The sequence below is a fragment of the Dysidea avara genome, chromosome 3 (assembly GCF_963678975.1).
Source record: "Dysidea avara chromosome 3, odDysAvar1.4, whole genome shotgun sequence".
Taxonomy (NCBI): domain Eukaryota; kingdom Metazoa; phylum Porifera; class Demospongiae; order Dictyoceratida; family Dysideidae; genus Dysidea; species Dysidea avara.
In genome coordinates this window covers 46,428,250-46,454,986 of record NC_089274.1, presented here as the reverse complement: position 1 = coordinate 46,454,986, position 26,737 = coordinate 46,428,250, and the positions used below count along the sequence as shown (strand labels likewise).

Genomic DNA, 26,737 nt, shown 5'->3' with positions numbered 1-26,737 from the left:
AGTGGCACACACATATGTCCTACCTCCTTTGAACTAACACATTCAATATGTCTATAAGTATTACCAAGAGTAAATAATGGAAGAGTCTCTTCCATTATTTACTCTTGGTATTACATCATAGTTTCATGCTACTGCGATTGAGGCTCACCACGTGGTAGTAATATGTTTTAATATAATCAAGTGACATGCAGTGCACACCCTACCTCCTCTGGTGTTAGTTGGTAAGATCTCTCTATGTACCCTTATGGCTTCATTAAGAATAAGTTGTCATTGAGATTGTCAACAATCCATAACACTAAAATAATATTGAATTACTGCTTATACAGGCTGTACTGAAATAATGCACTATCCTCTCATTTTATATTATGAAATCCTGTTTGTATGCATGGTACTGTTATTTTGTGTACATTATTTAGTGCGATAATTTATTTGAATCCCATAATAGATATAATCATGCAAGAAGTCTTCCCTATTGTGATGATATGCTGGATTGTATTGTCAAGTAAGTAGTATAACTATTGTATGAATAGGTAATCTGTGTAGATACCAAAATAATACTGGTGTGGCAAGAATACAATGGAAACCCTCCATAATGGACACAATTGGGGAATTTAATTTTATCCTTTGTATAAACTACTATTACTATTGATTTGGGACCTGACCTTTATAAAGAGGCTGACCACAATTAGTGCTGTGCAATACCAACCAAAGTTTGGTATCCCAATACTGTTGCTTAATCATCACGATATAGTTAAGGTATTGAGTATTAAAAGAAAAATGGTGAAGCTTGCAATAATGTAGTCAGCAAGTAACAAATTGGTGTGTAAAAACATAACATGTAACATGTTACCATTTTCTGGATGTATGCACACAATCCACCTTTGAAAGTATATAACTATGCATGGTTGTATGAAAGCATAACTAGTTCTAGCTCCACTGACTTAGTTATAGAACACTGCTACACTGCCATAGGAAGTTCACGTCTTCAAGAAAATTTTATTTAGTACAAGACATTCTGCACAGGCCGAGCATCTTGTCATCTATTTAAAAGTATCAATAAAGGATGGTTTCAAGTATTTAGCGTGTTGTAGTTTGCCAATAATTGAAGCTAGTACGTTAATTTTCACACATTTTGTGCCAATTCCAGAGCATCCACTGTACAAGCAGCCAGCAGCTAATTTCCTGCCATTTTAGATAGTATTTAACTCAACGTTGACTTTATCAGACAAGCTCCAGTAGGGATGGAGGGCGGGGGGGAGGGCAAGAGGTTATTTATGAAATGAAAGAGAAATTTATAGGAACGAATTTGTCCGAATTATGGACCATTCAGGGCTCAAAACTGGCTAAAATGAAAGGAATTGAACACCACAGAGCTGTATCAAGGCCACATACCATTCATATGGCTCACCACTAGCATTGTGAACCAGTATGGAAAAACTGGTTATTAACTGGCATTGTCTAGGTCAAGCCAATTATTGGCTAAGAAGCCTTTAAACTGGTTTTTCCCACCCACTTGGTAAACCATGAATTACCCTAGAGATGGACCGATACCACTTTTTACTGATACTTCCGATATGAGTATTTGTACTGAAATTATCTGCCGATTCTGACACCGATACTAAGCATTGAAGCCCAGACAAGTTTATTATAAAAAGTTCACTGTTGTGATACATAACTAGCTAGCTATTAATATTTGATTGGTCTCAGTTCAATCAAGTTTTAAAATATTCATTGTATATCAGCTAAACATGATAAACATCATTGTGGATTACAAATTTCTTGATTTGAAATATTCCTGTACCTTGTATTACCAATCCGATACCGATACCACTGATATCGGTATCGGTCCACCTTTAAATTACCCCTGCTGACAAGTGTTAACATCATAACATATCCTCAAAGCATGTGTAAATATGTGATTGTAATAACTGTTATTGTAAGGCAGGATGTTGATGGTCACTTTGGAACCCCCCAAAGCGGAATTGGAAACAGTGGAAATGGAAACCGGAAACGGAAAGTGGAAATGGAAAATGAAATGGTCAAATCATCATAAATGTACCCTAGAATAAAACCCTTGTATAGTGGCCACCTCTACCACCTCCATATAAAGACCATATTGTAATTAGATTTCAAATACTTTATTGTCACCTTTTATAAAGATCAACTCTTCACATCATAATAATAGCTAGGTTCCAAATATCTGTTTTATGATTTTATCAAAACAGTTAGGTCAGCTAAAAAAGACTAGGCTTTTAAGGTCATCATCTCCTTATGAGACCTTGTTGATACAGTAGGTTGTAGTATATACGTACTAGGTACATTTCATTTGCATGGACTATTTTAAAGCTGTTTTGATAAAGTCATAAAATGCATGTTTGGAACCTGCTGTAGCTATTACCACAGTGTGAAGAGGTGGTCTTTGTAAAGAGGGTGGTCTTTATAAAAGGTGATCTCATAATATAAGGTCAGTATGCCTTAGCCATCTTTGAAATCTAATCACAATAATGGTCTTTGTATGGAGGTGGTCTTTATAAGAAGGTGGTCTTTAAGAGGTGACCATTAAAAACTAGGGTTTTACTCTAAGATACATTTATATGATCATTTGACCATTTCCGTTTTCCATTTCCACTGTATGTTTCCGTTTTCCATTTCCACTGTTTCCAATTGCCCCACCCAAAGGCTTCCAACGGGCATGTTTTGTGCCATCATGTCTGCTAATCTACAATCAGACAATAACTGGTCAATATCCAATTGTTCACCTCCAATAACCAGTTTTAGTACATCACAGTGCTACTCACCACTATAGGCTTGGAAAAAGTAACCAACAAAAGCAGACCACTCAATTCTGGCTGATTTTGACAGTGATATTTGATAGTGCATTCATGCAGACCACTCAATTCTGGCTGATTTTGACAGTGATATTTGATAGTGCATTCATTCGTGTCTCTATGCTAATGATGAAAAATCAAACCTGGTGTCATAGGTGATGAGACTGGTTTTGCAAGACCCAGTCACATATGATTCTTGATAAAATGTGACTAGCTACTCTTCTCTGTCAAGCCACTAGCTATATCTCAAAATTCAATTAGATATGTATAGCTCCACTATGATTGCATTTTCCATTTCATAAATAAATTTGTTTACTAATACCCTCTCCTCTTTCTCCGGAAACTACATAGTGTTACCGGAAAAAGTCCACTTATAATGCAAGTCCATTTCCTTTACTGCATGACTATTGTAAGTGTGGTCTATTAAATGTATCGTCAAAAATTAGGGAGCATGTGGTATATATATTTGTATAATTCAGGTGGAGAAAGTTGCATAGACAATCCAGATGTTAATCAGAAGGGAAATAATACTATTGGAAAAGGAAAGCAGACAATTATTCCAAGTTTTATGTTCAACTGTAGTGGAAGAATAACTAGTATTGCAGCTAGTATGGCTTTTAAAAATGCATCTGGTGATCTACCGATTATTCAAATATGGCATCCTACATCACTCAACTCAAATGTCTATAACAAAATTGGTCAAGTACAATTCATCAATACCACCCGTGTTGCAAGGAATCATCATTTCACAAATATTGCAATCTCCAACAGTATTGAATTAGAATTTAGATCAGGAGATGTGATAGGATATTACCAATCATTTAATTCAAGTCATTTAATTTGGAACATTTGGGCAATTGGGTACACCTCGTATGTTACCAACACTACTAATGCTTCTACAACTACAATTGATGTGAGTGAACTAAAGAGACGCAATCAACAACAACCTCTAATTGAAATAAAGTTTGGTAAGGATTGATTGTTATTCAAATTACATTATAGACAAAATAAAATGATTTCTCTGGACATTCCAAAGTACAATGGAATCAAGGTTATTCAAATGTTGGTTCTTCAGAAGTCTATATCCGAACCCTAAAATGATTGCTCTATTAGGGTAGTTAAATGTGGCATGACTACACAGATGTTATAGTAGCTGGTTGCTCTATTAGAGTACTTACATTTGCATACTTTGGTAGGTCAACAAGATAACATTCTTTATTTGTTGTCTCCTAAGATTATTTCCCTAGCTAGCATGGATGGGAACTCTTGTAATTATATTTGACAAAAATCCACAAACATCATTAATAGATATGTCGATTTAAATTAATCACCAAATGTGACTGTCTCTGGAAAACCGGCTTATAGCTTATTTGTAAGACATCAAGAAATGCCAGTTTGGTTAAGCCACGTGTACCAAATGTTTATGCATTTTACATGAATTCTTTACCTTCCAGAGCATCCACTATAAAAGTAGTCAACAGCTACGTTTCCTGCCATTTGTGGGAAAACCAGTTTTATTGCCTATTTAAAAGTATCGATTTAACTTGATATCAGGTGAGCTCTAGTGGGGTAGTGGGAGGGGTAAAGTGGAAGGCAAGAGGTTATTGTAAAAGTGAAAGAGGAATGAGTAGTAATGAATTAAGCCAAACTATTGGTAATTCAGCTCTCAAAACTGGCTTAAATGAAAGGAAATTAGCACAGGTCTTTATTCAAGCTGTACAGCCACATGCAGCCACCTCAGGTTGGCCAGACCTCCATAAAGGTCCCAGACCACTCCTATGACTTGCCGCTGGACTTGGGAAAAGCAACCAGAAAAAGCAGAACACTCAAACCTGGCTGAATCGTACATTTTAGATAGTTTTTTAAAACTGTATTAGGTAAGCTCCGAAAAGGTGATGGAGGAGAGGGTGAAAGGCTGTTTACAAATTGAAAGAGGAATGTGTAGGGATGAATTAAGCCTAGTTTTGGGCTCAAAATTGGCTAAAATTAAGGTAGTTCACAGCAAAAGTCTTTATTCAACATTAGGAGCTGTACAGCCATCCTCAGGTTTGCCATAGCTCCATCAAGTCCCCAGACTACTCGTATGGCTTGCTATTGGACTTGGGAAAAACAGCCAGCAAAAGCAGACCACTCATGCTGATTTTGAGAGTGAAGTTTGATAGTGTATTTATGTTTGTGGTGAACAATCAAACCTGCTGTCATGGGCTGTAAGACTGGTTTAGTCACAAATTGTATTTCCCAATACCTTTTTACAAATAAAATTCACATCAACTCTGTTTAGCTATCCCTGTGTCTCTGTTTTGGGCAGTGGTTTCATCCAGGCAGTAACTGTACATGTTTAACATGGGGGAGTGGGGGGAGTGAGCTACTTACGTATATGAGTAAAACATGGAGCTGGTAAGAAGACAAATAAAGATCAGTAGGAGGTTCTATGGGCTTTCTTTACACTCGAATCACTATTAACTGATAAGGAAAATACTAGTCAACTTTAGTATAATGTTAGTACAGCAATCTGATGCCAAGTTATCTCTGTACGGTCACATTTCATAAAAATTATGAAAAGTTTTGAAACAAGTATTAGATGGGCAGCTAGCTATCTCATTAAACAGAAATTGACAACCTACTTGTTTAGTCAAGAAGCTTGTTGAATGATTATGAAAGTCAATAATAGTCAAAGAAACTTGGTTAGCTAATACATTGTGGCTTTGTAGTGTCCATGCCAGTTTAGCCGTCTACATTCTCATGTTTATTAGTCATTGCCCAACTTGGAATTGCCACTTCCTATGGCCATTGTTGAGTATGGAGTGATCTTATTGTAAGCTTAACTCATTGGCATATTTCACACTTCATGGCAACTGCTCCTGTGGTAATGTGCTATATCCAACAGTACAGTAGTACTGTTTAAAGTAGGGATCCCCCAAAAATGACACGCGCTGCCTAAAATGCTGCCTTCAAACATCATCCTAGAGACATCTTACACGATTGAAAATCATGGAATAATAGTAGTCCATCTAACATCAAATACAGCATTAAAAACAAGAAAACACTAATAGACAATCGGATATAGAATTTTTTTAAATCACTAAAACACAGATTTTAATTTCAGTGCCTGCCAGCCAGCCAGCCAGCCAGCCAGCCAGCCAGCCAGCCAGCCAGCCTGCCTGCCTGCCAGCCTGCCTGCCTGCCTGCCTGCCTGCCTGCCTGCCTGCCTGCCTGCCTGCCTGCCTGCCTGCCTGCCTGCCTGCCTGCCTGCCTGCCTGCCTGCCTGCCTGCCTGCCTGCCTGCCTGCCTGCCTGCCTGCCTGCCTGCCTGCCTGCCTGCCTGCCTGCCTGCCTGCCTGCCTGCCTGCCTGCCTGCCTGCCTGCCTGCCTAACCACAATCGCAAGGCTGGAGGCCAAACGAAGCACCATTTTATGCCACAATAACAAATTTACCAGTGGGATGTGCCTTTTGGGATTGCGACAAGTGTGTGCCCTCTGCGCCTTGTCTTCCTTTTATCTCCAGTCTTCTTCAATGAAACCATATTGAGGTGTTAATTTTTCTATCAACAGTTTCCTTAAGTAGCATATTTAGATGCCACAAACTTATTGAAGTGCTTCTGTAGATACCTAATAGTTTCAATGCCATGCCTATTAATTAAGTAACACAATCTGGTTGATCAATAACGATCGAGCACCAAGACCATACCCTCTTAACAATCTATCACGATGACACACCCCATTATATTATTGACGTATTTGTATGCTAGCACTATGAAATAGTGGCACACACCCTGGTAGCAGTGAAACGCTGACTCGAGATACTCTAATACAGCAGTCACACATGTATAGTTGCATGCTATAACAAAAAACCAAACAAACTAATATTTTAAAAATTATTAATTTAAAAATGAAGTAGGGATCTAAGAAATAAAAGGTAGTGAAACAAGAGATGAATGATGGTATTACAGCATAGCTTGGTGGGAAAGTCCCTACTTTGGCATTGAACAAAATCATTGTTATAGCATGCCAATGTAGGGATTTTCCCACCAAGCTATGCTGTAATACCATCATTCATCTCTTGTTTCACTACTTTTTATTGCTTAGATCCCTACTTCATTTTTAAATTAATAATTTTTAATATACTAGTAAATGATTTTGTTATAGCATGCCAATTTAGGGATTTTCCCACTGAACTATGCTGTAATACCATCATTCATCTCTTCTTTCGCTACTTTTTATTGCTTAGATCCCTACTTCATTTTTAGTTAATTTTTTTTTTAATATACTAGTGGGTATTTTGATAACCTTTTGTAGTAAGTGTAAGGTCAGACTGTGTGACTTGTATAATGGTGCACACTACGTATGTTACACTACTTTAAACTACTTTATGTTTGTGTGTTTATTTTATAACTTGTGTGTTACCATGTATATGAAGCTTTTACAGTGGAACCTCTCTTATTCAGAATGTCCGGTACATACCACTGTTCATATCTTAGAGATGTCTGTAACTAAGAAGTGCATGCTAATATGCTGAATAACTGTTTTATTGCTATCAGTTTGTGCTGTACAGTTTAGTGAGTAGGGGGGGGAAAGCATTCGTGATCACTACCCTGGGCTGTAAAAATGTTTTATCACCTAGCACCAATTAATGCAAGTACACACTTACATACCTTTGCAAGTAAACTATTTAACTAATCACTTGCATGTTTACATGTACCATATACTCAATTCTGAGTCCTGTACATTGCAAATAAATCAAGACACACGGTAGTGTGTCGTGCGGCCCAAGAAGCCGGCGCGCAACCCCGTGAGTATATTGACAGGAAGAAACAAAACGCAATTTTCGCACCTCCGTAGCTCTGTGCTGCCTTGATGAAACAAGACAAATTTTGCTGTGTAGATTCCCTCCACCTTCAGCACTCCACATTTCAAATTTGAGCGAAATCGCTTCAGGCATTCCTGAGATATGCGACTTCCAAAATTGGCTTAGTTTCTTCGTTTTTTTTTTTTCTTCTTATTTTTCTTCCTCTTTTCGCACACTTACAAAAACTGCTATAAAACGCGAACGCGTTATCCGATTGCCTTGAAATTTGGCACACAGAAGGGGGGTATAAAGGCGCATCTCGGTACCAACTTTGGCTGGAATACCATAAACAGGCAAAGAGTTATGAGCGATTATGCACGAAAAATAACACCAATATGTTGTCACGCCTACAGGGTAAACCGCGTATGGGAAGAAGCTGAAAATCGGTGGGTGAATAGGTTATCTATTGAACCTCAAACCTTTTGTGGTTTGAAAGAAATCGAGCTAAAAACCAGGAAGATACAGCGAAAAAAGCAACAGTGTGTAACAATTACGCAATCGAGATTAGCTAATTTTTTATTATTATATTTTATTATTATTATTATGCTTGCCACGCCTACCAGATAAACCACTTGGGGTAATGCTTTGAAAATCGCTGTACAGATGGAGTTATCATCTTAGAAAGGCTCTTCAATGGTGTAGAAGAATCAGACTTAAAGCCACGGAGTTATAACACGAAATCCAACTTGGTGTAGCAAGTGCGAGATCGAGATACTCTAATAGAGCAGTCATCCTAATAGAGCAGTCACCCTGAACAGAATTCAAGAGATCAGTTAGAAATAAGTAACCTGTATAGAGATCAGCTACAAACAAATCACCCTGTAGAGAGTTCAGCTACAAACAATTCACCCTGTTCAGACATCAGTTAGAAGAAGTTTTCTTGTAGAGAGTTCAGTTACAAACAAATCACCCTGTTGAAAGATCAGCTAGAAAATGTCACCTTGTAGATAGTTCAGTTACAAAGAAACCACCATGTAGAGAATTCAGCTACAAACTAGTGACCCTGTAGATACATCAGCTAGAAGAAGTTACCTTGTAGAGAGTTCAGCTACAAAGAAACCATTCTGTAAAGAGCTCAGCTGCAAACAAATCACCTATACAGAATTCAGCTACAAACAAATCACCCTGTAGAGAGATCAGCTAGAAGAAGTTACCTTGTAGATAGTTCAGCTACAAACAAATCATTCTGTAGAGAGATCAGCTAGAAGAAGTTACCTTGTAGATAGTTCAGCTACAAACAATTCACCCTGTACAGAGCTCAGTTAAAAGAGGTTTCCTTGTAGAGAGTTCAGCTACAGACAAATCACCCTGTAGAGAGATCAATTAGAAGAAGTTACCTTGTAGATCGTTCAGCTGCAAACAATTCACCCTGTAAAGAGATCAGCTAGAAGAAGTTACCTTGTAGAGAGTTCAGCTACAAAGAAACCATCATGTAGAGAATTCAGCCGCAAACAAATCATGTATAGAAAGTTCAGCTACAAACAAATCTCCCTGTAGAGAGATCAGCTAGAAGAAGTTTCCTTGTAGAGAGTTCTGCTACAAACAAATCGCCCTGTAGAAAGATCAGCTAGAAGAAATCACCTTGTAGAGAGTTCAGCTTCAAAGAAACAATCATGTGAGAGTTCAGATACAAACAAATTGTCCTGTAGAGAGATCAGCTAGAAGAAGTTACCTTGTAGAGAGTTCAGCTACAAAGAAACCATCATGTAGATAGTTCAGGTACAAATAAATCACCCTGTAGAAAGATCAGCTACGTATAGAAGAAATCACCTTGTAGAGAGTTCAGCTACAAAGAAACTATCATGTAGAGAGTTCAACTATAAACAAATCACCCTGTAGAAAGATCAGCTATAGAAGAAATCACCTTGTAGAGAGTTCAGCTACAAAGAAACCATCATGTAGAGAGTTCAGCTACAAACAAATCGGCCTGTAGAGAGATCAGCTAGAAGAAATTACCTTGTAGAGAGTTCAGCTACAAAGAAACCATCATGTGGAGAGTTCAGCTGCAAACAAATCACCTGTAGAGAGTTAAGCTACAAACAAATCTCCCTGTAGAGAGATCAGCTAGAAGAAGTCACCTTGCAGGGAGTTCAGTTACAAAGAAATAAACCATGTAGAGAGTTCAGCTGCAAACAAATCACCTGTAGAGAGTTCAGCTAGAAACAAGTCACGCTGTAGAGAGATCAGCTAGAAACAAGTCACCTTGTAGAGAGTTCAGCTAGAAGAAGTCATATTGTAGAGCTACAAAGAAACTACCTTGTAGAGTTCAGCTGCAAACAAATCACCCTGTAGAGAACTCAGCTACAAACAAATCGCCCTGTAGAAAGATTAGCTAGAAGAAGTTACCTTATAGGGAGTTCAGCTATGAACAGATCACCCTGTAGAGAGTTCAGCTACAAACAAATCACCCTGTAGAGAGTTCAGTTACAAAGAAACCACCATGTAGAGAGTTCAGCTGCAAAAAAATTCAATCACTCTGTTGAGAGTTCAGCTAGAAGAAGTCACCTTGTAGAGAGTTAAGGTGCAAATAAATCACCCTGTAGAGAATTCAGCTACAAACAAATCACCCTGTAGAAAGATCAGCTAGAAGAAGTTACCTTGCAGAGAGTTCAGCTACAAAGAAACCACCATGTAGAGAGTTCAGCTGCAAACAAATCACCTGTAGAGAGTTCAGCTAGAAACAAGTCACCCTGTGGAGAGTTCAGCTAGAAGAAGTCACATTGTAGAGAGTTCAGCTACAATGAAACTCCCATGTAGAGAGTTCAGCTGCAAACAAATCACCCTGTAGAGAACTCAGCTACAAACAAATATGCAGTGTAAAAAGATCAGCTAGAAGAAGTTACCTTGTAGAGAGTTCAGCTACAACGAAACCACCATGTAGAGAGTTCAGCTACAAACAAATCACCTGTAGAGAGTTCAGCTAGAAACAAGTCACCCTGTAGAGAGATCAGCTAGAAACAAGTCACATTGTAGAGAGTTCAGCTACAAAGAAACCACCATTTAGAGAGTTCAGCTGCAAACATATCACCCAGTAGAAAGTTCAGCTATGAACAGATCACCCTGTTGAGAGTTCAGTTAGAAACAAGGAATCCTGTAGAGAGATCACCTAGAAGTATCGCCTTGTAGAGAGTTCAGCTACAAACAAATCACCTGTAGAGAGTTCAGCTACAAACAAATCACCCTGTAGAGAGATCAGCTAGAAGAAGTCACCTTGTAGAGAGTTCAGCTATAAAGAAACCACCATGTAGACAATTCAGCTGCAAACAAACACCCTGTAGAGAACTCAGCTACAAACAAATCGCCCTGTAGAAAGATCAGCTAGAAGAAGTTACCTTGTAGGGATTTCAGCTACAAACAAATCACCCTGTAGAGAGATCAGCTAGAAGAAATTACCTTGTAGATAGTTCAGCTACAAACAAATCACCCTGTAGAAAGATCAGTTAGAAGAAGTTACCTAGTAGAGAGTTCAGCTACAAAGAAACCACCATGTAGAGAGTTCAGCTGCAAAGAAATCACCCTGTAGAAAATTCTGCCAGAAACAAATTGCCCTGTAGAAAGATCAGTTAGAAGAAGTTACCTTTTAGAGAGTTCAGCTACAAAGAAACCATTCTGTAAAGAGCTCAGCTGCAAACAAATCACCTATACAGAATTCAGCTACAAACACATCACCCTGTAGAGAGATCAGCTAGAAGAAGTTACCTTGTAGATCGTTCAGCTACAAACAATTCACCCTGTAGAGAGAACAATTAGAAGAAGTCACCTTGTAGAGTGTTCAGTTACAAAGAAACCACCATGGAGATTTCTGTAATCAATATATGTGACCGGATTTGCGAAAAGGGGTCTTCCACAAACATCCAATTCCATAAACGTTGGAGACCATAACTCAGTGTTCAAGTAACATATTAACCTGAAAATTTCACCATGTATTCAGCTATATATAGTGGTGCTCACCACTGCCCAAATTTCAAGGCAATAGCTCTTTCCAATATGAAGTTATCAATTGTCAAAGTTGGCAAATTGGATGTGTGTGGAAGACCCCTTTTCGCAAATCCGGTCACATATGTATTATACAGCATATATAATTTGTACATTTACTGATAAAATATTTAAAGTACATCTACTTCATCTTTTCTTCTTCCTGTAGTAAAGAAAAAAAACATAGGTTAAAAAAGTCCCAAAGCTGGCCATAGGCCGGCTTTGGGGTATACAAATACAAAAAGAAATGAAATCTAATCCAAAACAGCCAAGCTGTAAAAAAAGTGTGCGGCCCTCAGAAAGGCTATGGTGAAAAAAGATGTGAAATCCAAGGTGACGGCCAAGAAATGGCTGTGATGGTAGGTTGTAAAAATTTTAATAATGACAATTTAGGTAAATTTTGTGAAGCGGCACAAAAATTCACCTGAATTGTCGTTATTAAAATTTTTACCATTAACCTACCATCACAGCCATTTCTTGGCCGCCACCTTGGATTTCACATCTTTTTTCACCATAGCCTTTCTGAGGGCCGCACACTTTTTTTACAGCTTGGCTGTTTTGGATTAGATAATAAGTATACACCTTTATACACTAGCTGATGGCTGTTATGACTGGAATCCGGCAAAGCACGTGACAAAAAGTTTGTCACAGGTACAGTATCTATTGGATTTTAAATACCTCATTAACGATAAAACTTCTAAATACAAGTATAAGGGAAAATTAAGTTTGATTAGGGATCATAGAAAAAGGTAGGGAAACAAGGGAGGTCACCTACACCTGCAGATATATTAGTGGACATCTAATCCCTACTTCAGTCTATATCCATGACTGAATTAGGGATCAAATGTCCACTAGTATATCTGCAGATGTAGGTAACCTCCGTTGTTTCCCTACTTTTTTTCTATCAAACTTATTTTTCATTGCACTTGTTTGTTTACTTTTTTGTAACATTATTATGACTGAACCCATGCATACCGCTTTAAAAGAAATGAGAGCATCAGAGTTAATGTTTCGTCTGAACACGTGTCCCAGCTATCAATTACTGACTCAAAAGTGAGTGAAGTGGCATTTACGCTTCGCTTTCAGCTATATACAACCCATTACACAGTGCTACAAACGAAGAACAGTAGGAGAAGCACCTCTGCCAGTCACCACAAAAAATATGGACAATTTATGTGCTCCAACTATCAATTACTGACTCGGAAATAGCCATTACACTTTGCTTTCAGTGATGTTCAGCCCGTTTCACAGCATTACAAATGAAGAACAGTAGGAGAAGCACCTCTGCAGCCACCATGGAAAATGTGGAACAATTGTAAGGAAGCCATTGTGCTAGCTACCGCGAATCAACGTCATTGATTCTGAGCACAAAAGATATGGGACACAAAAAAGGACAAAGGTGTTTTTCTACTGACTGGCTACTGACTGACTGACTGACTGAATAACTCCTTCAGACAAGTGTAACTTGATAATGGCTAAGGCTACGGGCTTGACTTTTTCACTTGTTGATGTTGTTTGTTTCAAAACGTACTTTTTGACATACCACAGTACTACAATGCATGTATCAAGGACTTCCACAAAAAAATTTTTTAAATTTCGTAGCAACTTTTTGGAAGCATTTCAGGTTGTACTGAAGGTACTTTGGGCTTGGTTATACCTAACCAATATTGCCAAGGCGCCATGAAAATACTTACATTATGGTATCAGTAATAGCAACTTCTAACTATAAGTAATTACCAAAGTTTATCATAAAGCTTTTAGTTTATACTTAATTCACACTGTGTTTGTGATGTTGATTATTTTATTGCAGATATCCAATGTCAAATACCATCCAATGGAAAGACAACATCGTGCAGTTCTGGTAGAGTAGGAGTGGGTTATGAGGGAGATACTTGTAGTTTCACATGTAACACTGGTTATGAGCTAACTGGTAGTGATACCAGGACCTGTCAGAGTGATGGGAACTGGAGTGGTAGTGATGATGTATGCAGAAGAGGTATATACGCCTGTACATAGTTAACCAAATATCATATCATATGGTACAGTAGTGCTGTATGGCAGGGATCATGACAGCATTAAAACCAGGTCTGGTCAACTGGGTCACATTTCGTCCAGACAGATTATTCGGGTCTGACCCGGATTAGGTCATGTGTGAAATTAATTAAATAGTTTGATGATATTGAAGTGCATTATAGTCGCATCATAAGCTAGTCATCAGCTTTTTTTTGTCAGCCACACCCACTTACCTGGATTACAGTTTGTATCCATACATGCAGCCATGCCAGAGTAGTATTGCAGTCTGTATAGGTATGCACGAATCCATGTCTATTGCTGTCTGCAGGCAGGGGCGACACAACCGGTCCGGTTATTTCAACCTGACCACTTTTAACTGGGTCTCTGGTATATGTCCAGGCTTATAGTTCTAGGAGGGTTTGACCGGTTTCCTAAAAGCAGTCAGCTTTTTAAAATCAAAAAAATAAATCAGCAATGTTTAAATCTAAAGCCAGGTTTATTACTAACCTTTAGCGATCAAATTATATAAATAATTCCTATCCACTACAGAATGATCCTCATGTGCCTTTAAGTGTGCTAAAAATAATAATTGTTTTAGCTGTTGTAGGTCCTGCAACTGCTTGATAAGGCATCAAATCTTTCTATAATGGTAAGTTTCAACTATGAAACCATTTGTTAGGGGTTTTAACCATATAGTTTGCTAAATACTATCATATATAGGCTGTATTTGCAATTTCTCAGTATGGACTTTGCCCCTGATAACTTTTCTATCTTAGAGTTGGTCAACAATTCCTAGAACTGCCCCTGGTGTAGTCTCTAAACTGCATACATTGGTTCAGTAATATGAACAACTTTACAAATTGAAGATAGCACCATGAACAAGATTGCATGGATACAACATATCACCACACTTTCTCTTGCAATCACTAGTCTTAGGCCAGCACCCGAGCATTGTAGTTACCTTCATAATATGTATACTCTACCACCAATCTTTTGCCTGACATATAGTATGCATGTATGTACATGTGTGTACTTAATGATGTGTATAATATGGTCCAGAGACTTAAGTAAAGTGTAGAAGTGTGGGCCTGTGGGGGTAAGGTTTTGACTGCACGTATGCTTGTGGTGTTTTTGTGCTCATGTATTTTAGGGACATCAGGTGAAAGTGGATTACCTGTTGGTATCATTAGTGGAGCAGGAGCTGTTGTGTTCATTGTGTTGTGTATTATTATTCTAGTGTTATTGAGATGGTCTTGGAAGAAGAACCATTCTAATAACAAAAGTGATCATGTTGTTCTCATGCAAAACCCAGCTTATGGTACAGCAACTGAACGAGATTATTCAGGTCACCATTATGAATTGGTTGAATGTCGCTTTGATGACAGAGACAGTGTTGAGATTAATCCCAATCCATCCTACAGATCAACTAGAAGGCAGCCCCAAAGAAAAGTTGATAGTGCTACTGTAAAGAGTTCTGGAGTTCTTGTAGCTCAAAATCCAAGATGCAATAATCCTATTGAAATGACAAGTAGTGAAAATCAATATGACTATGTGATTGAAGATAAAGTCAATTCAAGTCAAGTTCAGTCAAACCATGACATTGAGTCAAGTTATTTATCAGTAATTGCAGACTAGCTAACTTGTATTATGTGTATAACCATTGTATCTGTCAATAATATAATTTGGCCAGGACGACATTGTTGTAACATAAGAGTAATGACATCGCATACCAAGTACATTGACAAGATGTTTGTTCAGAGACAGAAAGAATTTAGCTGTGTCAATGTAAGTATACCTTTAATCACACACACATCAGACAAATGCACAGACAAAACAGGTAGTGTTGAACAGTAGGTGCATGCGTATTAATTAGGGCTGCGGCGCGCGCTTTAAACCGGTACCTCCCAACAGGTATATTGCTGTATAATAGCTACACACTTTTCACCTGTACTTTAGTACAACACAACAATGATTTTGCTAAAGTTTCTATTAACAGTAGTAACTGTGTTTACCCGTGCTGGCGGAAGCGATGTGCATTACGATCGAGTGACCAATAAAACAGTTCGATTAGGGGTACTTGGCTTGTTCCCTTTTTGAGGATCATCTCGAGGGGTCCGCCACTCAGGATTATGATCGACGTGATTCGGAATCACCGCGTAATTCCAGTTGATTCCTAGATTCCGAACGTTGAATCCTCTGATTCCTCTGATTCTGCCAGCGATTCCTCGCGATTCCTTTATTCCGTCTAATTCCAAAAGGGATTCCTATAATTCCATATGATTCTAATAATTCCGGCTGATTCCAAGGCTGATTCTGTAATTCCAAGTTGATTCCACGATTCCCTAGAATGGATTCTGTACTATAGGCGAGCCAGAATAGCCGGTGACTATCACAGTGTATCACTTTAGCTACCTCTGTTGAACCTACTGGTGAGTATTGAAGTCATGTTAAGTTCCACCTGGCATGGACTCGAGCCGCTAGAAATTCACTGGCAATAGCCTATTTTTATTTATCATTACTGGGCAGGCAGCTCTATATTTCTGCGTCTGGCAAAAGTGTCAGTGGATACCATCACAACACTAGCTAACCCTGATGAAAGACCTTAAACTGGATCACACCCTAATGTATAACATCAACAGCATCACCATCTCATGGAATTCTATTGTTAAATATCTTGGAGTTCACATTCAATCTACCTTATCTTGGTCTCATCATTGTAAAGTTGTTTCTGCCAAGGCCAGGAGATCACTAAACCATCTGCGTCACAGTTTATGGGGAGCTACCACAGCTGCAAAATCTGTAGCTTACAAATGTTTAGTTAGACCACTGCTTGAGTATGCTTGTCAAGTGTGGAGGCCACATACTGCTCGTGATATATCTGGCCTAGAGTCTATACAATGTCGTGCTGCTAGGTGGGCATGTGGGAGCCAATGGGATCCTATTTCCAGGAAATGGAGTAAGTCATCTGATGATTGTCTTAATTCACTGCGCTGGCCTAGTCTCACTGATCGTCGTAACTATCTGTCTGTGTCAACACTGTATGATATCCTCAACAACAGAACATCTCTTAGCTTTCATGATTACTATCGCTGTAATACTTCCTACACCAGAGCCCATGAACTGTCTATTGTACCTTTACTATCTTCTATCAACAGTCACCGTTATTCTTTTTTTTGTGAATACTGTATTTTTGTGGAACACTGTATCATTTGATACACTCATTATTAAATCTGTAAATTATTTTCATCGCTCCATTTATCATCTTTATTGTATGTAGCTTTTTAAGTCTCTGTGTGTGTTTTGCTTATTGTAACTATTGTTTCTTTTCTTTGTAGTGTACTTGTGTTGTTATTCTTTGTCCTTGTAGTGTTATTTTTGTAATGTATGTGTTTAGGGAAGCACCCTTGTACAGGCTATGCCTTTTGGTGCCACCCTGTCATTTTGGCAAATTAGATAAATAATAAAATAATAACATCTTTCCTGACTGGATGTACACAGAGTGTTGTGTGTGGTGGTTGCACTTCCACCCCTGTGATGTTTTGAGTGGTGTCCCACAAGGTTCTGTACTAGGGCCTCTGCTATTTTTTACATACATAAATGATATCAATATGCTACTCGTACTACACAGCTATTTGCACAGCCACCAAGATGTAAAGTTTCTTTTACTCAAAAGCATTTTAGATCTCAAGCTGCCCACTGGTGGAATGCAGTTCCTAACGACACGTTAACATCTCCAACTTTTCAGGACGATTTATTTTCTTATTTGTGTAAAATTTGTTGATGATTTTTATGTTTGTAAATTGTTTGCTTAATTGTTTTGTATGTGCTATGTGTGTGTTGTAATTTTTTGTTCAGTCTTTGTGTGTGTGCAGTTGTAATTTATATGTGTATATGTATGCTATTTTTGTGTTTTCTCCTCAGTCAGGGAAGAACAGCATTGCCGACTGACTTGAGGCTAATTTAAAAATCAAATCAATCAATCAATCAAATCGATATCACTAACGAATTAAGTTCTATTTGTCGCTTATACGCTGATGACTGCATTCTATATAGGAGAATTGATAGTTTAACAGATGTTAAAGATTTGCAAGATGATTTACAGATATTGGAGCTATGGGAGAAAAAGTGGAAAATGTCTTTCAATGTTGACAAATGCGTGGTTGTATCTATAACTCTTAAACGAAACCCTATATACTCCAGTTACCACCTTCATGGAGAACAACTTACTGTGGTTCAGTGTGCCAAGTACCTGGGAGTCTCAATTGATTCAAAATTATCTTTTAACCAACATGTGGACAATGTGTGCAAAAAGGAAAAGTCTGTATTAAGTTTTGTGAGGAGAAATTTTGCAAACTGCTCCTGTAAAATCAAAGAATCGACCTGTTTCTTACTTATGTCAAGCCCACAATGGAATATGCAGCTGCAGCATGGGCTCCTTACAGCAGACGGTCAAAAAACAAACTTGAGTCTGTGCAAAGACGTGCAGCTCGCTTTGTAATGAATGATTAATATCAAACCAGCAGTGTATCAAACATGTTATCACATCTTAACTCGAGCACCATTGAAACTCATTTCAAACATTTAAGGCTTCAGTTGTTCCATAAAATTATTCATAGCATTACGGATGTATCACTTCCTGATTATATAGCTCATAGATCAAGGTATACCAGAAGTAGTGAACTTAAATTTATACAGCCAGACACAGCTATTGATTCTTATAGATACAGTTTCTTTCCTGCTTCAATTTGATTGTGGAACACTCTACCTAGTGATATAAATTGTGCAATATACTTTTAAGGAACTTCTGAAACATATTACATTGTAATTTATTTTTATAGCTTATATTTGTAGCCTCATGATTTTACATCTTTATTGTAATATACTCACCCATATGAGTTCTGCAATAATTATAGTAAGAATGTATTGCAACTCATTAACAAGCTAGTTAGCTAAGGGTTATAGTATAAGTCTCGTTGGGAACACCGGATCCGGGCCCCACTGAGAACTTGTAGGAGCTGTTATTGAAAATTGTTAGATTACAGGATGTTCTGGAATCCGGGAAACCTCGATCCAATAGCCAGCCGACGGAGAATGAATTAGCTAGATATAGTGGCTGTAGTTAGCTGCTTCTGCGACGGCTCGCATTCACTCGCGAAGACTTAAACCTCACTATAGAAACGCACAGGAACACTCACTGTAATACACGTAGGCGTATACACAAAGTGTAAAACCAGGTGCAAAACAAGTGAGAGTTAGCGTCTTTAGCTTATGAGTGTGTTATACTGTGTTAAACGGTAATTTACGATATAATTTTCATAACATTTATTTCAAAATATTTCTAATTACAAAGTTGATTCCGCTTCAGATTCCCATAATTCCATGATTCCTTGATTGATTCCAGTGATTCCTGAGGTCTTCGCGGGAGAACACATTCATTCTGCTGGAATGCGAGTTGGTATAATGCAAGGGGTCAGGGGGATGGTTGGTGAAATGATGTGTAACTTGTATCAGCACAAACTGACTTATCCCTATTTTGTCTGGATACTGACTAACAATGGAGCTGAAACTTGGTACAATACTGCAACAGATGAGTGTACAGTAGAGGAAATGCAACAGGCCACACATGGAATCATCCACTTTGATTATCTGTTAACGACAAACAGTGTTGATGTGATTGACGTTACTAATAATACATTTAAAGAGTTCAATCAATCCTACATTGAAGAGTCCAAAAAGTATGCCACTGAAAAAGGAGACAATTATAGCTCGTCACTGTTGAATAGTTGGGCTACAGTTGGTTATGACTCCATGTGGACATTAGGTCTAGCACTGCACAATGCTGAAGAAAAGCTATCCCAGTTTAATTCTAGTTTAGCCAACTTCTCACTAGGAAATTACAATATTTCTAGGGCAATAGTAGAAGAGTTGTCTAAAATAAATTTTGGAGGAGCTTCCGGGAAAGTTTCATTTAACGAAGCACATGATCGTCACCTTATTATAACAGTTGATCAAGTACAGAATGGAACATGTAAAAGAATTGGTCTCTACAATCCTTCAAGTCATAATAGTTCAATGTTGAGTGAACTAGTTTTAAATGACAATTTGTTGTGGTCAACAGACAATCCACCATCAGATGTATTTGCAACTGAGTTGCTTTTAGCTCAAAGGTGGGCTGGTATGTTAATGCTGATATTTTTAATGGTAGGATTTGTGTGTAACAGCTTCTTCATGCTTGTAAACTTCTATTATCAGCACTATTACTCAATCAAAGCATCCAGCCCTCAAATAAATTACATAATATTTGGTGGTAATAACTTATTGTTGTTAAGTGGAGTCTTGCTTGTGATAAGAACAATTACAGAACATAACTTGGTGATATTTTCTACTCTATGCCAGACAACACAATGGTTGTTTGATCTTGGATTATTATTAGTTCTTAATGTGACTTTGTTAAAGAGTTGGAGGATCCACGAAATGTTTTACTCTTTCAAACGAAAGCCAGGAAAGTTAATTACAGACAATGCCTTTATTGCTGCTTCCATTGGTTGGATATTAATCAACACAACTTACCACATAGTGTTCACACTTGTTAATAACAGTAACATTGCAAGAGAAAAGTTACTGCCTTTAGAAAACCAACTCCAACAAAAAGTAGTATATTGTCTTCCACCTGATTTTATTGTATTACTATACACTCCACATTTTGTGATGACTGTAATTTTGTGTTTGTTGGCCTTCTTGATTCGGCGAGTCTACCGTAAACATTTTAATGATGCAGAGCACAAGCGTTTTAACAATGCTAAAAATATTGCCATGTTTTTCTATGCCACTATACCCATTGTTACAATCTGTTTAACTTTATCAAGCTTCCTTTCCCCTGTAAATGCTGTTTACAACATGGCAACAATTTCCTTAACATTGGACTGTGCTGCTATTTGTTGTATTGTATTTATGTGTCAGTTGACTCTGTTTGTACCAAACATGTTGCCAGTTTTCAGGCACTTTTACTGTTATACACCAAGTATGTAGCATGTATTTAAAATTTTTGGCTGTTATTTTCATTACACCTTTTCTTGATATGAAAGTCACTCCGAAGTATAAATAAATATGCGATTGCTTTTGTTGCACTAGTGATACTACATACTCCATATCTTTTGAAATAATTTCCACTACAGAGGAGCCAATAGTAACATTATTGTATAGACAGTACATATACTTTTAGTGAGTGAATTGTTCAGTATATTATCATAAATGTGTGTAAATTACAAATCAGCCACTGCTATTGTATTTAGTTGAAATATATATACCTCTGCATTAATATAGTTATAAACTAATATATGACACTACTCCCCATTGTGTAGGTTTGTGCAGCTTTATGTTGTTTGTCATGTTATCACTTTATACGATGTAAACATGTAGCATGTTACACCCATCTTACGCTCATTATCCATTTCCTTTAGTTGTAGTCCTCAGAAAACAAGCGTATATTGAAAGTGTAATTGACATTAGCATCCTATATACAAAAATCACACATGTTCATAACAGGAGCTGGCTTGATGGACGAATAAGTTAAAGACTTGAGTCCACCACTATAATTGTTAACCAAATGATTCTGCTGAAGTAACTACTTATTTACATAATTCATGGAATTTCCAGATTTGTGCTATAATATTTAATTCCCTGCCATTTTAATGTCAGTTAGATGTAACAGTTTGTATACATAACAGAAGTGAGAGCTACATAGTACTCAAATGGTGACATGTGTAAAGTGTATGGAAGTCTCTGACAAGTTTTGTAGCTACGTAGTTCTCATTTACAACTTTTCCAAGCAAATCTATATCCTTATAGCGATTTTGCTGTTTCACATAACCTTAAAGTTATTTTGCCAAGAAGTGGCTTAAAGAGCCATGGTGACAAATTACATAGGGACAAGCATTCTAGGAAATATATCAAAGCCTTTCAGTCCCACTACAGATTACAAAACGTTACATTTTAGTTATTAAATTCATTTGATTGTGGTGTTATTCATGACCATTACTACAGTGACTGTGTGTCACTTATCACTGGTAATACCACCAGACATGTCAGCTAATGTTTGTTTGAATTCTGGATTGCTATGTATATTACACCAAGACTATCAGATAAACTATAGCATGCAATCAATAACCAAAAGTTGTACATCATAGTAAATAAACATCCACCATTTTGGCTACAGCTAATTTTCTTTAGCCGTGGGTGACTCTCAGACTCTCAGTCCATAAAAGTTTCACTTGTTTTCAATAGTTAAAGTACAAGAAGCTAAAGGTTCTTTTGTTGTACTTATTACTCCACAGTGATCAGTATGTACATGTGTTCCAATTTTCTATTTGTAGTGGGGATTTTGCTTAATGCTGTGGATTGTATTGTGTCTATTATGTTAGTAAATAGTACAGCGGGATGCAACTGATCTTTTCTGGTATTAATTATTTGAGAATATAAGCAAATAATAGAGAAGAGTGCCTGCATGCTCAATTCCTCCCCATGCAGTAAATAAATCGCCATGTTGTAACCACTGGCAGCTGTAATCAACCAAATAAAGCTAGCTAATCAGTTATGTGTATGCTAGCTGATTATACAGCTGGCAAAGTCACTGATTAACACAACTAGCTACATGATAAGAACCATATGCATGAAAATAATACAATGTAGGGAATTATACCCTTAATTAGAGAGACAAGGAACATTTTCAGAACTGAAATTCTAACATTACTTAATTGGCCTCCGTAGAAAATATAATCCTTCTATACAAGATTTTCCATGACTTAATTGAGATCAGCCAACAGTGTCATCCATAACTTTCACAAGATTCAGAATTCTAGCCATGATCGCAAACTCCTACATTTTGCAAACTTCTATAGACACCTCAATTTTAAAACAATACCAGCATAGAATTAGTACCACGTGTAAGACACAATCAATATAGTTCAACTTATTAACATGCAGCTTTTTGTTATTATGAATATATATATACAAACAAGATAAACTACCCAAAAAAAAGTTTGGACACTAGGCCTTTGTTCATATCCATACTCAAACTCATGTTCCCAGTAAAGTCTACTTGTTTAAATAAAGAAGTGTTTGATGCTGACACCGTACCACATATTCAGAAAGTGAATTCAACTATTTATGACCCGTTGAGTGAAAAATGTGACAAAGTGTTGTTCTTGATTGTTTTTTTGTAGAGCTTCATGGAGTGTCCTCTGGTGTACTGAAGTTGGTTCAACACAAATATCTGTATGTCATAATATCCTTTCAAAATTTTATATGTTTCATTAAGGTTCTCTCATTGACGTCAGCAATACAATGAACCGCAAAATCCTAGCTTTTGCAATCTAGTTGTGTGCAGGCATTCATGAGTTCAAAACACTGACATGGATGCATCACATACACCAGACTATAGCTTATTAGAATTGCATTTTTTTTGTTAATGGAGAATTTCAATCAATTACAGTAATGTGCAGTAATCGATGTGCCCATCATGTATGACCAAAAAGATCAAGTTTTAGTAATGTGCACGTGTCTCATGACAACATATATAAATATACATCAATGTCATGTCCTGCACAAAATCTCCAATAGTATATTATTAATTTTGATATACTATACTGCAAACTATAGCCAACAGAGTAACTTAGTATATCACTTGTTTTGTCACAAACATTTGATATATGCATTTGATTGGAATTTTTGGTTATTTCATAAGTATAAGCATGTCCAACTTGACAACTATAGTGTCACCATGTTACTTAACAACATCAGTGTTGCCTAGCAACCATTGCTAAGCCATACCAATGGTTGTTAAGCAACCACGAATGAAGGCTACTAATTAGGCAACCATGGAAGAGCTTGTAAATAGCTCAAATTTAAATTTTGTTTACAAGCAACAGTTGTTTTGTTTGTAGTACCTTTTTTCAAAAAAAAATTGCAGACTGATCTATATAATGTGCATACTCCTTATAACACACTAAGTGCAAGATGTTTCTGACCAACACATATAATAGTGCAAAATATACAAAACACTTTAGAAATGGCTTCCAGTGGTTGCAAAACCTTTCACCTGCAGCTTAACCTTCAATGCACTTGAGTAGTAATTAAAAGATATTGGAGAACCATATGATGAGCAATCTTCTCACAACTATCTTCTACAGTGTGTCTTGTCAAGTACCTCAGAGTTAATAAATGCACACTCTATTAGATGTCTTGGAACAAACATGTCTCACATGTTTTTTTTTTATTTCTATATAGAATACTCAATTTATTTCATCACAGTATGAATTCCTGGTTCTGTATGGTGTTTCAGCTAAGCACAATGTATTCAGAGCACTTGTGCTATAAATTATACAAATTTTAGAATATACATTGAGGAACCATGTGGAAACTGAAGAACATTCCTGTTATAGAGAAAAATCAAACATTAGGTGTGTGAGAGCAGGTACAACTTTCATGGTCACTGCATGCCTAATTTTGTTTGTACTCATCTTATATCTAAATTATAATTCTGATTGTATGATTTGCTGATTGATTAATTTCTGTGTAAGACAGGACATGAACAGCTGATACAACAAAGGAAAAAATTAATGCTAATTAGTATTATTAGTTATATAGCTACACACACACACACACACACACACACACACACACACACACACACACACACACACACACACACACACACACACACACACACACACACACACACACACACACTCAAAGCCTAAACAAAACCTACGGCAGCCACGAGAAACACAGCTTTTGCCTCCCAGCAAACCAGCACTGGAATACTTGTGTACCTGAGTCTTGTACAGGAAAAATCCCCCTGGGCAGGGCTAGTAACCCACAGGAGGTCTCGTGGAGAGGGGTCACAAAATCCAAAGTTCCACAACAATCTCAAGCAAGACAAGGACAGTTGGGCTTCCCCAGTAAACACCAGGTACCCAATGATGTTACAGCTGGGTGGGCTGCTTCTGACACCAGGTCACCAGCTGCAGGTCTCCTATACCCAGCACACACACTTTGTAGAGAATGGTTAAATTATATATTGTTAGAAGTAGATTGGAGAAAAGTAATGAAGTTTTCTGGGAAGACAGCTGTAATAGCCTCAATGAGTATATTAATGTTACCACATTCCAATCTGATACACTCCTTGGAATGACCTTTTCTGATAATACAGTGTTTTGTGTTTGGAATTGAGAAACGCATAGTGAGTAATTGGATAAGTGCAATGGCGGTGTTGTGTAGGAACAGAGATCTTGTGCATCTTATAATTATTGCATCACTCTGTATAATAAACAATCATCAGCAACCAGCGGCCATAGTGGTGATATAATAATTATTTCTTGTGATGTACAATAAAAACATGAGAGAACCAAGTAAAGTTCCCTGATCATGAAGTATACTCCTGATGAAACAGGTACTGAGATTGAACATTCACCATTGAGATGTACACACTGTGATCAGTTAACCATATTTTGATTCAGTTAAAGATGTTATTCGTAATACCATGCCATAGCATTGTAGTTTAGTTGCAAGTAATCTCTGATGTAGGACTGTGTTGGATGCTTTTGCAAAAGTGAACAATGTAATGTCAACTTGTTTCTGATGAACTAGAGCATGTTCTGTTAGGGTAATGAGAAAAGAAGATCCTGTTTACAATAGTGATGACACACGCAAACTTGACAATATTCAAAGAGGAGCAGCAAGATGGGTACTAAAATAATGATTATAGTAGATATAGCTCAGTAACTTTAATGCTCCAACATCTCTCCTGGCCAGAGCTTCAAACTCAACATAGGATATCTAGACTACAAACATTTTACAATGCATTCCAAAACCAAATTCCTATAGATGTATCCCTGTCAATTATCTTTCAATGACCAGAGAATCCAGGCAATATCATCAGCATCATTTCATACTTCCAACAACACATGAAACATCATGCATACCAAAAAAAGCTTTTTTTTAGAACGGTACAAGAATGGAACGTTAACTCTTTTCCACAATTCCTTAAACCACTTTGATTCATTTTCTATTAACATTTCAAAGTAATAGTTAGAGACCTAGCTACTACAAGGATTTTAAAAACCCGAAGCAAAGCCGAGGTTTTTAAAGCCACTATGATCTGAGTGGGCGGTCTCTAACTGACTTAGAAAATTGTGTGGGTGTATTTATATTAGTAGATAGTAGGTTGAGTAAAACATCATTGTGTCACCATTATCTTGTACAAAATGCAAACCGTCCACATTGTATATAAAAGAAAGCTCACTGATCTGCTATGCCTCCCTCATAACAGATCAGTGAGCATTAGTGAGCAGCACATCATGATCAGTGATCATTAGTGAGGTGTGCTGTGTGTTGACTCCCTCAACTGGAGAGAGGAGGTCTACTTTTAAAGAACCTCTCCAGAGATCTCTTAGGGATTTTAAAAACCTCATTATCTCCAAAAGACCAAAGGATTTATGCATACCAATTTTGTAATTACTGTATTATTATTATTAACACTTTACAGTGACCATTACTGAAGGTCTGACAGCAACTTGTGCTGCAGCCTTAGGATTACCTAACTTAATTACAATTACTCAGAATTAAATGACTTATAGCTAATAAGATGTAACAGAAAAGTGGCCAAAGTCCAACCCCAGGATTCAAACTGCAGCCTGCAGGTCACCCAATGTCTATAGTCAGGGCCACACTCAGTATTCCTCCATAAGGGATGGATTTTTTTCCTTAAACCTAAAGTATTTATTATTAACACTTTAATTAAAGTGACCAGCACTGAAGGTCTGACAGCAACTTGTACTGCAGCCTTAGGATTACCTAACCTAATTACAAGGACTCTAATAAGGTGTACTAATGTGATTTTCTTTTCTAATTTCCTGAGCATACCAGGGGCAGATCCAGAGTTTGGAAAGGGGGTTGCTGAAAAAGTTGAAGATCAAAAAAAAAAAAAAAAGATCACAGCAATAATGGCTGCCCTTTACCAAATGTATTCCTTATTGAGATCCTTATTCATAGCTTCATAGTTAAGCAACACTGCCTCA

At 37.4% G+C, this 26,737-nt stretch overlaps 2 protein-coding genes across 3 annotated transcripts; both read left to right on the top strand.

Moving 5' to 3' along the window:
• Positions 1–451: 451 nt before the first annotated feature.
• On the top strand, positions 452–15,434 carry LOC136251293 (uncharacterized). 2 transcript variants are annotated; one of them, XM_066043737.1, is made up of 4 exons: positions 452–502; positions 3,308–3,796; positions 13,459–13,644; positions 14,899–15,434. In XM_066043737.1, the coding sequence occupies exons 1-4, from the start codon at positions 454–456 to the stop codon at positions 15,294–15,296; spliced, it is 1,122 nt and encodes a 373-aa protein (XP_065899809.1). In that variant the 5' UTR covers positions 452–453; the 3' UTR covers positions 15,297–15,434. The 2 variants fall into 2 exon arrangements, with proteins under 2 accessions (XP_065899809.1, XP_065899808.1); XM_066043736.1 differs by having other exon boundaries at positions 14,812–15,434.
• Positions 15,435–15,600: 166 nt separating this feature from the next.
• Positions 15,601–20,705, top strand: LOC136251287 (gamma-aminobutyric acid type B receptor subunit 2-like). The gene has a single exon (XM_066043730.1). It carries the CDS (start codon positions 19,107–19,109, stop codon positions 20,688–20,690), a length of 1,584 nt encoding a protein of 527 aa, XP_065899802.1. The 5' UTR covers positions 15,601–19,106; the 3' UTR covers positions 20,691–20,705.
• The last annotated feature ends 6,032 nt before the right edge of the window (positions 20,706–26,737 follow it).